Here is a 15,811-nt window from a genome sequence, read left to right as displayed (position 1 = left end):
AAAGTCGGCCAGGACCTGATCAAAGGAAGCATCCCAGCATTCACGTTAGCAACAAGGGGAAAGATGAAAACACAAGTCAGTATGGCCCGATGAGAAATAAATCCCAATGTTTTGAATGTCAGTCCGGTACAATAAGGGTAATCATAAAATACATCGCGTATATTGTGACTGCAACAGCTACAAAAAGTGAATCAATGAACACGAAATGTTGAAAATAAAAACACCGTCGAAAAATTGAAAATAAATGACCAAATTACATGAAAGAATGACGTATTGTGTATTTTGCATTTTTCTGCAATCAATGATGTAGGTAAATCATTAAACTTCTATTCAAAACAATGCTCAAAAAATTGAGCACATTATGTAGCACTGCTAAAAGATGTAATGCATAAACACACGAAAACCTGCCATTATAATCATCACAATTAGGTTAGTACCATATCTCTCCTCAGCAGAGCTGTATTACACTGCATCTGAAACAGAAAACCAACAGCAGAAACATCCTTGCAAAGAAAAACACTATAGATGGTACATCATTAACACGATCGAAAGAACCCAACAATGAATGAGGGCCTATGAATCCTATACACTAACATATTCATTTACAATGTAGAAACACTTCTCAGCAAGAAATGATTTTAACTCTGATCTAAAAGCCGTTTCTGTCTCCAATCTCTTTATGTATGTTGGCAGGGCATTATGAAGAGTAGCACCCAAGTGGTTCACATATCTTTGAGTGTTCAGCCATGTGTATTGTGCAAGACTCTAACATTTTCAGGCTTGTGTGTGAAAAACAATATGACATTTCATTGTCATGCCAGGTATGGCCCTTGCTCAGATATGAAGATGGTAAAAGCTATGTCTCAATGTTTCCAATTAGATGTTACTTGCACAAATAATTTCAATCCCTTCAATGTGAATATTTTCACAGGGTCTATCTTAGGGCAAATATTTCTAAAAGACAGAAATACCAAATAACGACAGACACAGTTGTAACAATCACTAGGAAAAGAACTGCAGCTTGGACAGCAGAAATGGTGGCTACCATAATAAATTTGGAATTTTACATTAAAATATAAGACACATGTTAGATATAAAAGATGTGCTGCTCCTACCAGTACAGTAAAGATATTTCTACAGATGTGCTATGCGTAACGAACACCATGTGGAACTCGCAGAGCATGAACAGAGGTCTCTAAATTGATAGTTTAGTTTGTTATCAACCTTTGCAGAACTTACATGATAAAGGAATTACCATAATACGATATATTGTATATGCACAGCCCAATTTTACAAACTAATATAATAAATATAAAATTAACATTTTACAGTCCATTAAAAAATGTGATACAGTGAACTAATGCATTGGTCTTCTAGATGCTTTCTGAATAAGTAAATAATGCTTCCAGAATGAAATTTTCACTCTGCAGCAGAGTGTGCGCTGATATGAAACTTCCTCCCAGATTAAAACTGTGTGCCAGACCGAGACTCGAACTCGGGACCTTTGCCTTTCCGAGGCAAGTGCTCTACCCAATGAGCTAATCAAGCTTGTGGGTAGAGCACGTGTGTGGGAAAGGCAAAGGTCCCGCTATTGAGTCTTGGTCTGGCACACAGTTTTAATCTGGGAGGAAGTTTCAAGTAAATAATGGTTTGAAATGTATGCAGTACACTTTGAGAAACACATTTATCACACCATTTGAAATTGAAAGAGTATAAAAACAAAGTATAAAATTTACAATGAGAACAGAATGATTCATATGACAATGAAGAAGATACAAGTATTTGCCAGTAATTTAGGGTTAAACAGATTTATTTAAAAGGCAATTTTTGAATTCACTTTTAAATTTTCTGTCATCTTCCATTCCCTTGATGCAAACTGGAGAAGCATTGTCAGCTTTATTCTGCAATGGCTCATGTTTTTGAGGATTTGTTTTTCTTGCTCTTTCTACAAGCAGATTCTTACTGATATGTGTATTGTAATTATGAAAATCAGAATTTGTATGTAAACTACTCATATGTGTTCTTGTAAACAGTACACTTTTGAATATGTAAAGACATGGTACTGTAGGTATTTTTAACTACTGGCTTCTCAATTTGGACCAGCAGTGTTTGTGGAGAGCTGTGTGTAATAATTCAAATGGCTCTTTTCTGTAATTTAAAAATGTTTTACAGATGAGATTTTGTTCACCCCAGAACATTATTCCACAAGATACAATAGAATGGAAATGAGCAAAATATACCGATCTTACACACTCCGTGCTACAGACTGCACAAATTATTCTCAATGCAAAACTTCCAGAATGGAATTTTTGAGGTGTGTATATGACATGGTCTTTCCAGCGCAAGTAATTATCAATGCACGTGCCCAAAAATTTTGTAGACATTACTTTCTCTGTCTCTTGGTCGCTCAATAATAAACAGAGGTCATTCTTCTCTTTTATTTTACTGTACTGTATGCAGATTGTTTTATTTAAATGAAGTGTTAACTTGTTAGCATGAAACCACTGCTGCACACACTTCAGAACATTTTCAGCTGCAGTGGATAAGGATTGCCTATCATTACTTATAATTATGCTTGTATCATTATCAAATAGTATAATTTTGGTTGAAGTGTTGGGGCTTTTAATGTTATTTATATAGATCGAGAATAATAGGGGGCCAAGTGAACTGTTGGGGCTTTCAGTGTCATCTGTATGGATCAAGAATGATAGGAGGCCAAGAACGCTACCCTGGACTCCTGCTTCCACTTTCTTAGCATGTGAGATGCACTTTATTTTGTGCCTGTTTTGAGATGAGAGGAGTTCCACAACCTGACTTCTGCCTGGAGACGGGATTAAATCAATTTCCTCCCAGTTCATCTGATGTGTATTGTCTCCAGTTTGTCAAGGATAATTTGGTGGTTTGCTTTATCAAAGGCCTTGGAAAGATGTAGGGTAATTCCTACCACCCTTTTGTTATTGCCCAAATTCCTAACAAGTTAGTATCACTTTACTGTAGGTGTAATATGAGGAAAGGAGGAATGGCCATATACACGAAAAGTGGAATATACTCCCAGGCCAGTGAACTCACTAAGTACTGCACTGAACAGCTGTTTGAAAGCTGTGCTTAACCTTGGAAACATACAAGATACCAGTTCTGGCTGTATATGTAGTGGCTCCCCAACAGCAAATGTTTTAAACTTCATAAAACAATTAGAGGGGCTACTAAAGATAGTATTAATAACAGGGAAATGATTGTACGTGGGGACTTCAATATCAGTTTCATCACATATATTTTGTACTGAGGAGACACAGAATTAATGATGTCCAGCTTTGCTTTGACACCCTCAGTAATATTCCCAACAAGAACAGACGGACATAGTGCGATAGCATTGATAATTTATTTCTTAAGGCAACTGTATTTCGTGAAATATATATAAGCCTCATTATTTACTTATTCCCCCGTCAACCACTTAGTGCAATAGTATCAGACATGTCAGAAACATTACAGAAATAATATACAGGGTGATTCTTATTAACATTTGAAAACTTCTGAAGCGACGTAGATGACACTGAGACAATTAATTTGATATAAGACGCACAGAGTTGCAAATGTCGGGAGATACCCCAAAAGTGGATGGCAGCCATATGATGTGACCAGATAACATAACTAACCACTTGTGCAGTCATTGGGCTCGTTGGTTCTACACTTGTTGGTCCAAGGGCTCTGTTACACACTACTCCGCTAGTGTACTCTGTATTCATTCTCACATTACCAATGTAACACAGTAGTACTTGCAGTAGTGGTAATCCAATATGATAATTAATCATTTTACATTTACAAAAACAGAGTAGTCTGGCGGAGTGATGTATAGCAATGCCCCCTATGGGCGAGGGTGTGTCGTCTGGTGATGTCACATGTTCAACATTTGCCATTCCAATTTTGGAGTATTTCTCAACATTTGTGAGGATACACGTGTTTTATCAAATTACTTGTCTCTGTGTCATCTACGTCACTCTGAAGGTTTTAAAATGTTAATAATAATCACCCTGTATACAGATAAAATATTAACAAAATAGGATAATATAAGATGAGAATAGGGCAGGAAGTGGTTTATCTGGTAACCTTAATCAGATAGCAGTAATAAAGCATTAGTCCAGTTTGAATAAAAAGGGGAAAGTAAAATTTCATAGATATGTATGTAAATGTCAACTCACAGTACTAATAGAGAATTCGTGTGATGAGAAATGGGGAGAAGTTTACTATGAACACACATTATATGAGAAATTTGTTTTCTAAAAATATGCCTATATCTTTATGAATCCAATAATCGTTTACACTGAGTCGTGGAAACATACGTTTGAAGCCCAGAGAAACGTGGGCCTACATTTGGGATCAAAATATCCTCCAGTATGAAGATATAGCTTTATTTAATGCAAAGGACTAGCTCTAATAAAGACTTTAAAATGTATTACAAGAAGTATTGAAAAATCTTCACTTTATCATGTTGTTGTTGTTGTTGTTGTTGTTGTTGTGGTCTTCAGTCCTGAGACTGGTTTGATGCAGCTCTCCATGCTACTCTATCCTGTGCAGTACCTACTGCAGCCTACATCCTTCTGAATCTGCTTAGTGTATTCATCTCTTGGTCTCCCTCTACGATTTTTACCCTCCACTCTGCCCTCCAATGCTAAATTTGTGATCCCTTGATGCCTCAGAACATGTCCTACCAACCGGTCCCTTCTTCTTGTCAAGTTGTGCCACAAACTCCTCTTCTCTCCAATTCTATTCAATACCTCCTCATTAGTTATGTGATCTACCCATCTAATCTTCAGCATTCTTCTGTAGAACCACATTTCAATAGCTTCTATTCTCTTCCTGTGCAAACTATTTATTGTCCATGTTTCACTTCCATACATGACTACACTACATACAAATACTTTCAGAAACGACTTCCTGACACTTAAATCTATACTCGATGTTAACAAATTTCACTTCTTCAGAAACGCATTTCTTGCCATTGCCAGTCTACATTTTATATCCTCTCTACTTCGACCATCATCAGTTATTTTGCTCCCCAAATAGCAAAACTCCTTTACTACTTTAAGTGTCTCATTTCCTAATCTAATTCCCTCAGCATCACCCGACTTCATTTGACCACATTCCATTATCCTCGTTTTACTTTTGTTGATGTTCATCTTATACCCTCCTTTCAAGACACTGTCCATTCCGTTCAACTGCTCTTCCAAGTCCTTTGCTGTCTCTGACAGAATTACAATGTATTCGGCAAACCTCCAAGTTTTTATTTCTTCTCCATGGATTTTAATACCTACTCCGAATTTTTCTTTTGTTTCCTTTATTGCTTGCTCAACATACAGATTGAATAACATTGGAGATAGGCTACAACCCTGTCTCACTCCCTTCCCAACCACTGCTTCCCTTTCATGTCCCTCGACTCCTATAACTGCCATCTACTTTCTGTACAAATTGTAAATAGCCTTTTGCTCCCTGTATTTTACCCCTGCCACCCTCAGAATTTGAAAGAGAGTATTCCAATCAACATTGTCAAAAGCTTTCTCCAAGTCTACAAATGCTAGAAACATAGGTTTGCCTTTCCTTAATCTTTCTTCTGAGATAAGTCTTAGGGTCACTCACATGTTCCAACATTTCTATGGAATCCAAACTGATCTTCCCCGAGGTCGGCTTCTGCCAGTTTTTCCATTCGTCTGTAAAGAATTCGTGTTAGTATTTTGCAGCTGTGGCTTATTAAACTGATAGTTCAGTAATTTTCACATCTGTCAACACCTGCTTTCTGTGGGATTGGAATTATTATATTCTTCTTGAAGTCTGAGGGTATTTCGCCTGTCTCACACATCTTGCTCACCAGATGGTAGAATTTTGTCAGGACTGGCTCTCCCAAGGCTCTAATGGAATGTTGTCTACTTCGGGAGCCTTGCTCCGGTTTATGTCTTTCAGTGCTCTGTCAAACTCTTCACGCAGTATCGGATCTCCCATTTCATCTTCATCTACATCCTCTTCCATTTCCATAATATTGTCCTCAAGTACATTGCCCCTGTACAGACCCTCTATATACTACTTCCACCTTTCTGCTTTCCCTTCTTTGCTTAGAACTGGGTTTCCATCAAAGCTCTTGATATTCCTGCAAGTGGTTCTCCTTTCTTCAAAGGTTTCTTTAATTTTCCTGTAGGCTGTATCTATCTTACCCCTAGTGAGATAAGCCTCTACATCCTTACATTTGTCCCCTAGCCATCCCTGCTTAGCCATTTTGCACTTCCTGTCGATATCATTTTTGAGATGTTTGTATTCCTTTTTGCCTGCTTCATTCACTGCATTTTTATATTTTCTCCTTTCATCAATTAAATTCAATATTTCTTCTGTTACCCAAGGGTTTCTACTAGTCCTCGTCTTTTTACCTATTTGATCCTCTGCTGCCTTCACTATTTCATCCCTCAAAGCTACCAATTCCTCTTCTACTATATTTCTTTCCCCCATTCCTAAAAAAGAAGTTCAAAATTGCAGAAACAGGGTAAGGCCAAGCAAATGATATGAAACTTAAATCATTGGCTACCGAATTCAGTGAATTCTTCCTAACAGCAGCTGAAAACACAGAGTGAGAAAATGATCCCTCAAATGCACACCCTCAGATTTACTTAGCCAGGCATTTGTAAATCACCTGTTAGAAGGACCGCAGAAATCATTAAGTCACTAAAAGTACTAACTCTTCTGGCTATTTCAATTGCTCAGCAAAATTATTAAAAACTTGGCAGTGCCACCCTTGATTTGCCTTTGTAACTAGTCAATGATTCAAAATGAATCACCTGAAATCCCTGGAGTATTCAGTAGTAATACCCATTTACAACCATGGAGATAAGTATATAACCTTTAATTGTTGATCCCTCTTCCCCATTTCTGTGTTCTTACAATTTTTTTGAGAAAATGGCTAACAAGAGAATGTTTAACCTTCTTTCTAAGATTAACCTCTTAATAACAGCTGAGTTTGGCTTTCATAATGGGTTGTCTACTGAGAAAGCATTATATGATATCCAAAACTCAATTCTGGTCTAAGTAAACAACAAAAATTACACTTTTGACATTTTCTGTGATCTTGTGGCAATTTTTGCTTGTGTTTTATCAGAAAACTCTACTAGGAAAACTAAAATGGTATGGTGTTAAAGGCCTTCCTGTTGCATACATGGAGTCTTACCCTAACAATAGAAAACAGAAGGTTACATTTCCAAATGATACAACAAGGATAAGGAATCATGGAATGAATAATTCAGGGAAACATTAAATACGGTGTGCCACAAGGATCAGTGCTCGAACCCTTTCTATTTTCGATCTACGCAAATGATTTATGCGGGATACTGTAGGACTCTTCAAAAACTTTAGTGTCTCGTGATGACACAAGCATATTGATAAAGTACCAGACACAGCAAAGAGAATAACTGTTTCACAGCCAACAGTACAAAAACTGATATTACACTGTTCCATTATAAAACTGACTTACAGGGACTGTGAGTATAGATCAGTGGCTGTACACTGGTTGAAGGTGGAAGTGTGAGGTGTGAAATTCCAAGGAATCGAGATGGATAACAACAGAGGTGGATTTGCTAACTGAAAAGCCCGCTGCTACCTGGATTATTCTGAGAATGACTTACATATCTACATCTATAATCCGCAAATCATCATGAGGTGCATAGCAGGGGTACGTCCCATTCTACCAGTTATTAGGGTTTCTTCGTGTTCCGTTCACGTACGGAGCACGGGAAGAGTGCCTCTGTGTGTGTGCAGTAATTGTTCTTATCATACCCTCAGGCCACCTCTGTGAGCAATACATAGGGTGTTGTAGTATATTCCTATAATAATTATCTAAAGCTAGCTCTCGAAACATTGTTAATAGACTTTTTCGGGATAGTTTACATCTATCTTAAAGAGTCTTCCGGTTCAGTTACTTCAGTATCTCTGTGACACTCTCCCCCGGATTAAACACACCTGTGATTGTTCATGCTGCCCTTCTCTGTACATGATCAATATCCCCTGTTAGTCCTATTTGATATGAGTCCCGCGCACTTGTGCAATATTCTAGAAGTGGTCGCAAGAGCAATTTGTAAGGTATCTCCTTCAGAGACTGATGGCGCTTCCCCAGTATTCTAGCAATAAACCAAAGTTTACCATCTGCTATACCCACAGCTGAACCTATGTGATCATTCCCAGGTATTTGTATGAGTTGTCTGATTCCAACAGTGACTCATTGATGTTATAGTCATAGGATACTATACCTTTTTGTTTAGTGAAGTGCACAATTTTACATATCTGAACTTTTACAACAAGTTCCCAATCTGTGCACCACATTGAAATCTTATCAAGATCTGACTCAGTATTTATGCAACTTTTCTCAGATAGTGCTTTGTTATAGATAACTGCATCAACTGTGAAAAGACTGATTTTACTGTTAATATTATCTGCAAGGTCACTAATATACACTGTGAACAGCAAGTGTCCCAACACACTTTCCTGGGTCACACCCAAAGTTGAAGTTACTTCTGCATCTGACAATGACTCTCCATCCAAGATAACATGCTGCATTCTGCCTACCAAAATGCTCTCGGTCCAGATAAAAATTTCACTCGATATCCTATTTGACCGTACTTTTGACAATAAGCCTGGGTGTGGTACTGATCAAATGTTTTCGAGAAATCAAGAATAATGCATCTACCTGATTGCTTGATACAAAGCTTTTACTACATCATGTGAGAAAAGTGTGAGTTTGGTTTCACATGATTGATGTTTTCATGCTTTTTAGCATTGAGAAGGTCATAATGTTTGAGCTCAGAATATGTTGTACGTTTCTACTACAAATCGATGTCACGGATATCGGACAGTAGTTTCGTGGATCACTTCTACTACCCTTCTTGTTACATGGGTGTGACCTATGCCTTTTTCCAAGAACTGGGCATGGTTTTTTGGTCAAGGGATCTACAATAGATTGCAGTTAGAAGAGGGGCTAACTCAGCTGCAAATTCAGTATAGAATCTACATTGGGCCCTGGAGCTGTGTTCAGTTTTAACAATTTCAGCTGTGTGTCAACACCACTGTCACGAATACTTATTTCATTGACTCTTCTCAATGGCTTGAGGATTAAATTGGAGCAATTCTCCTTGGTTTTCCTTTGTAAAGGAACATTTGGAAACGGAGTTAGTCTTTTCAACTTTTGCTTTGCTACCCTCAATTTCAGTCCCTGTCTCATTTGCATAACATCAGAATTTCTTTGGGTTGTGTAAAAGATCATTTGAAAGTATTCTGCTACAGGAGTCATTGAAGGCGTCACACATTGCTGTCTCGAGAGCCAAATGCGTTTCATTCGGCATCTCTCTAGCTACAGCACTATGCTTCACTTTACATCTGTTTTGCAGTGGTCTTGTACTTTCAATATGGTTTTATGATATGATCTTCTGGGACAAGGCACCTAATGTCTAACGTGAAAAAGTACTTATTCTGCAAAAGCATGCATTGATAAACATTGTTTGCGCAGGAAGTAAGTCAGCAGTCAGCCACAATTCAGTCTGTACATTTTTGCAGATCTAGACTTCAGCTGCAGTGTAGCTTTCATCAGTGTATATGATATGAGTCCAGTAGACAAACTTTGAAATTTTGTTATTGTAGTTTGAGTGCATTCTCTATGAAAATATATTTGCAATCTATGTTTTCTCTGTTTTCCATTAGTATTGCTTTCTTTATACACAGTCTACTGACGTTAATCTGACCACTACCCACATTCGACATTGACACGCAATAAGCACTCGAGGACGGCACGTTGTGGTGTGCGTACTGTAAGACCTTCGGTACACACACCATCAGATTATTTGACTTTTCGCTCTAACGAAGTAGGCGAGTGTCAGTAATATGTCTCGTGGTCTTATCGTGGCGTGTTTATCTTCTGCCGTTAGGTCAGACGATAGAAATGCCACTTGCACGCTTAGAGTAGCAGATTGATGGTGACCAACATTAAACAGAATTTGATTAATTTTCACACACATTTATTAAAATAAAAACAAACATAAACTTTATGTAACTTGATTCTGGATGCTATTTACAATTGACAATCTGAAGTTCCTTTGGTCTGGGTACGTTAATCTTATTCTCACATATCTCTGATACTTGACAAAGTGTCTATACATTTATATTCATGGCTATGTACAGGCACAGACTGAAACTTGACTATAGACTGGTACAGACTAATGTAGACTGGTACAGACAGGTGCAGATAAATGCAGACTGACTAATCGGAGGTCTGTACACTCGTTATAATACCTCACGCGTTCAGGTAATCACTGTGCGAGTGTGATCCGCGAGAAGAAAAGGTTCTACGTTAGCAGCAATCTCCCTGGCTGCGTTACATATTAATACGCGGATCGGCGGAAGCAGAATTTGGTCCGTCTCTAAGGCAGCGCCATCTCGTAGTGCGGAGACGGACGAGCACTGCGCCTGCGCTGTTGTGCTTAGCGGGGCGTGCTCTAGTGGGAAAGATGTGTACGCGCTGACTACGCGGAACTATGTACACACATATAAAATGTTGGGGTGATACGAAAAATTGTGTATTCATTGTTGTAATGCAGAAATGGAGTGATCTATCTGGCATCCAGAAGTGCATGATCATAGGCTTTTGAGCCGAGGGTGGAAGTATTCTTGAAACAGATAAGTGTGTAAACTGTTTGTATGCTAACGCGATTAAAGTATACCGTGTGTGGCAAAATGGCACTAACCAGAAGTGGCGCCAAGGCAACTGTGTTGCACCACAGGTTGCCGTAGGTGACAGGGGTGAAAAATAGCTGCGGAGATGTGTACAGGTGAATAAAGGTGCAAGTGTCGAGCTAATGACCACCCGGATGAACCCACGGGCTACCACTGGTGTCTCCTCGACGATCGTTCGGCAAAAGTTGGTGTGTATGGGGCTCCACAGCAGGTGCCTGGTTCGTGCATCTATGCTGACTGCTGTTCATTGGATGAAGGCTGGAATTTGCACACCAATACTGCAACTGGATGTTCACCGGGTGATGACAGGTGGCCTTCGTGTACAGTTTTATAACTGTGAAAGCAAACGAGGAGAAAGCATTACGGTCTTGTGGAATGTTTTTGCGTCATTTCCAGGGCGGTATTGTCGTGGAAGCCACAGTGAATCGACAGAATTGTGCACCTATCCTCGGGCCCGTGTTTAACCGTATATACAGCTCATTTACTCTGGGAGATATGATACTGCGTGAAGAGTTTGACAGAGCACTGAAGGTCCTGAGTCGAAACAAGGCCCCCGAAGTAGACAACATTCCATTAGAACTACTGACGGCCTTGGGAGAGCCAGTCCTGACAAAACTCAACCATCTGGTGAGCAAGATGTATGAGACAGGTGAAATACCCTCAGACTTCAAGCAGAATATAATAATTCCAATCACAAAGAAAGCGGGTGTTGACAGATGTGAAAATTACCGAACTATCAGTTTAATAAGCCACAGCTGCAAAATACTAATGCGAATTCTTTACAGACGAATGGAAAAACTGGCAGAAGCCGACCTCGGGGAAGATCAGTTTGGATTCCGTAGAAATGTTGGAACATGTGAGGCAATGCTGACCCTACGATTTGTCTTAGAAGCTAGATTAAGGAAAGGCAAACCTACGTTTCTAGCATTTGTAGACTTAGAGAAAGCTTTTGAAAATGTTGATTGGAATACTCTGTTTCAAATTCTGAAGATGGCAGGGGTAAAATACAGGGAGCAAAAGGCTATTTACAATTTGTACAGAAACCAGATGGCAATTATAACAGTCGAGGGGCATGAGAGGGAAGCAGTGGTTGGGAAGGGAGTGAGACAGGGTTGTAGCCTCTCCCCGATGTTATTCAATCTGTATATTGAGCAAGCAGTGAAGGAAACAAAAGAAAAATTTGGAGTAGGAATTAAAATCCATGGAGAAGAAATAAAAACTTTGAGGTTTGCTCATGACATTGTAATTCTGTCAGACAGCAAAGGACCTGGAAGAGCAGCTGAACGGAATGGACAGTGTCTTGAAAGGAGGGTATAAGATGAACATCAACAAAAGCAAAACGAGGATAATGGAATGTAGTCGAATTAAGTTGGGTGATGCTGAGGGAATTAGATTAGGAAATGAGACACTTAAAGTAGTAAAGGAGTTTTGCTATTTGGGGAGCAAAATAACTGATGATGGTCGAAGTAGAGAGGATATAAAATGTAGACTGGCAATGGCAAGGAAAGCGTTTCTGAAGAAGAGAAATTTATTAACATCGAGTATAGATTTAAGTGTCAGGAAGTTGTTTCTGAAGGTATTTATAGGGAGTGTAGCCATGTATGGAAGTGAAACATGGACAATAAATAGTTTAGACAAGAAGAGAATAGAAGCTTTCGAAATGTGGTGCTACAGAAGAATGCTGAAGATTAGATTGGTAGATCACATAACTAATGAGGAGGTATTGAATAGAATTGGGGAGAAGAGGAGTTTGTGGCACAACTTGACTAGAAGAAGGGATAAGTTGGTAGGACATGTTCTGAGGCATCAAGGGATCACCAATTTAGCATTGGAGGGCAGTGTGGAGGGTAAAAATCGTAGAGGGAGACCAAGAGATGAATACACTAAGCAGATTCAGAAGGATGTAGGTTGCAGTAGGTACTGGGAGATGAAGAAGCTTGCACAGGATAGAGTAGCATGGAGAGCTGCATCAAACCAGTCTCAGGACTGAAGACCACAACAACAATATTCTGGGCAAAATGACATCTACCGGCAGGACAATGCGACATCTCATTGTGGTTCGAAGAGCCCCAGGATGAATTTGCCGTACTCGGTTGACCGCCGTACTACCCGGATTTAAACCCGATTGAGAATCTGTGGGACCACGTCAGTCGGGTTATTCCTGCTGAGAAACCTAGCGCAGCTGACCACAGCACGTGAATCGGCACAGTTCCACACCCCCATCGGTACCGTCAGAAACCTTACTGACTCTCTTTCTGCACATCTCACAGTGATTTGTGTCATAAAAGATGGTTACTCAGGTGTCAGACAGGTGGTCACATTAATGTATCTCTAACATAATGTATTATAATGTCCTGTGTTTGACCATACAGTAAACAGAATAACTACTAGTTTCTGCACAACTGGATAGTGCTGCTGCTCTGAAAATGTGGACTGAATTGACAAGTAACTGCTCCAGTTGCTAAAAAGTACTTATGTTTACTTCATGACCAACTTTGGCTCTTAGCCACACGGGATTAGCCGAGCGGTCTAGGCGGAGGTTCGAGTCCTCCCGTGTGTGTGTGTGTGTGTGTGTGTGTGTGTGTGTGTGTGTGTGTCCGTCCTTAGGATAATTTAGGTTAAGTAGTGTGTAAGCTTAGGGACTGATGACCTTAGCAGTTAAGTCCCATAAGATTTCACACACATTTGAACATTTTTTTTTTTGGCTCTTACGTTGTAACAATTTTCTAGTAGAATCTGAAAACTGTATTGTGGTGAAGTAAAATCAAGTTTGAAAATTGCGCTACAATGAAGCAAACTCAAAATCATATGACTTCCCTTCAACGTAGCACAATTTTCTGGTTCCATTACAAAATGAGTTCAGTATAAACCCAAAACCAGTCCTCGAGTAAAATGTAGAACTTTTTATCAACTGGAGTGATTACTCATCAGTCAGAAATAATTGCTGCTAATGAGAAATTTGTGATCGGGCAGAGTAGAAAATTTTTGTTTCAGCAGCCGGAAGCAGTCACCGCTGACGGGTGGCGACGCACCACTGCGGCTGCAGAGACGGAGCAGAGGTTCGCACCGGCCACGTGGCACGGCGTGGCTGCAGACCGACCGCATTACCGGAGGCTGCCGCGGCGAGTCGGAGAGAGACCGCTGCTCCGATACACGCCGCTGTGCCGGAGCTCGCCTTCGACAGTAGTAGGACAGCTCTGAGAATGGTTGCAGGAGATGGTCAGGGGAAGAATATTGATGATCTCCCAGATGAAATAATACTAGATGTATTTTCATTCTTCAGTTTTAATGAGCTTATAGACATCTTGCAAAATGTGTGTGTGCGATGGAAGAGATTGGCACACGACCCGGTGCTCTGGCGTGACAAAGAGTATATCATCAGAGGAAGGTAAGCAGTTATTGTTAATGTTCTGTTGTTGCCGATAGAGTCGCCAGTCCAAAGAGTGGCTTCAGGTAGCTCGGTTGCTGACCTATCCTGTGCTTAACTCCGTTTTCAAATGTTCCTTTACAAAGGAAAACAGAGGAGGATTGCCACAGTTTAATCCTCATACCGCTGAAAATGTGAATGAAATATTATTAGTGTCAGTGATGTTGAGAAACAGCTGCAATTGCCAAAATTAAACAAAGCTCCAGGGTCCGATGAAATCGCTGTCAGATTCTATACTGATTTTGCAGCTGAGTTAGCCCCTCTTTTAACTGTAATCTATCGTAGATCCCTCGAAAGTGAGGTATCTTGAACGGAATGACATCCTCAGTGCCAGCTAGCACAATTTCGACACATTGATCACGAGAAATGCAACTCTCACTTTTCTCACGTGACATACTGAAAACTTTGGATCGAGGTGCAGTATTTCTCAGTTTCCACAATGCATTTGACTCGTACCACACCTACACTTATTGTCAAAAGGATGATCATATGGGGTATCGAGTGAAATTTGTGAATGGATTGAGGACTTTTTGGTAGGTAGCACACAACATGTTATTTTAGACGGAGAGGCTTCATCAGATGTAGAAGTAACTTCGGGTCTGCCCAGGGACCCTTGCTCTTGATGCTCTACATTAATGACCTTGCAGATAATATTAATAGTAAAAATCAGGCTTTTTGAAGATGATGCAGTTATCTGTTATGAAGTACTATCCGATAAAAGCTACATAAATATTCAATCAGATCTCGATAAGATTTCAGTGTGGTGCAGAGACTGGGAACTTGCTCTAAATATTCAGATATGTAAAATTGTGCACTTCACAAAACGAAAAATGTAGTATGCTATGACTATAATATCAGTGAGTCACTGTCGGAATTGGCCAACTCGTAAAAATACCTGAGTGTAACACTTTGTAGGGATACGAAATGGAATGCTGACATAGCTTCAGTGATGGGTAAAGCAGTTTGATAGAATTGTGGTTTATTAGTTTCATAACATACATAACCATTTGATCCAGGTACAGGAGACACATCAAAAGTTGGGTAAAATTTACTGTAAACATAGAAAGCTGATCTTTACATACAGAATCATAATAATAATACAATTTTGTTTTATATACACAAAAGGCAGAGATAATAATGACAACAACAGTAATAAAAATAGTATCTAAAAATGTAACACTAAATTGCCCTAACTCGAATTATCATGTCATCCTCTAAAAATTCTTCTATCGAGTCACAGTAGCATTTCTCCCCCAGAATCTGATGTAGCATTATTTTTAGGATCTCTGGCTTAACATTAAATATATTTTTGCCCATTAATTTATTATATATTGTCATCCTCATATACTGTGGAGCACGTTCGTATTATTTCAATTTGTGTTTGGGGAGCATAAAATTATTTTTATTTCTTGTGTTGTATGTGTGGTTAAAATGATTTTCCTCAAATAATTTTTGCCTGCTGTGTAGAAAGATAATAATTTCATAAATGTATATGGAGGGTAGAGTTATGATTTGCAGTTGTCGAAATAATGGGAGACAAGCTTCTGTTTTCTGTGTGGTACACATGTATCTGATATTCTTTTTCTGAAGTTTCAGTATATGAGAAATATTAAAAATAAATTATACCATACCTAA

General features: G+C 39.2%; 1 protein-coding gene across 1 annotated transcript in view; it reads left to right on the top strand.

Moving 5' to 3' along the window:
* Positions 1-13,779: 13,779 nt before the first annotated feature.
* LOC126215064 (F-box/LRR-repeat protein fbxl-1-like) overlaps positions 13,780-15,811 on the top strand; it is a 118,202-nt gene continuing 116,170 nt past the window's right edge. The window contains exon 1 of the mRNA XM_049941714.1: positions 13,780-14,137. Coding sequence (XP_049797671.1) covers positions 13,953-14,137 — 185 coding nt within the window. The 5' untranslated portion in view covers positions 13,780-13,952. The remainder of the gene's footprint in view (positions 14,138-15,811) is intronic.

Source organism: Schistocerca nitens, chromosome 12 (assembly GCF_023898315.1).
Source record: "Schistocerca nitens isolate TAMUIC-IGC-003100 chromosome 12, iqSchNite1.1, whole genome shotgun sequence".
NCBI classification, from domain to species: domain Eukaryota; kingdom Metazoa; phylum Arthropoda; class Insecta; order Orthoptera; family Acrididae; genus Schistocerca; species Schistocerca nitens.
The sequence above is the reverse complement of the archived record's forward strand: the minus strand, read 5'-3'. Positions and strand labels throughout refer to the sequence as shown.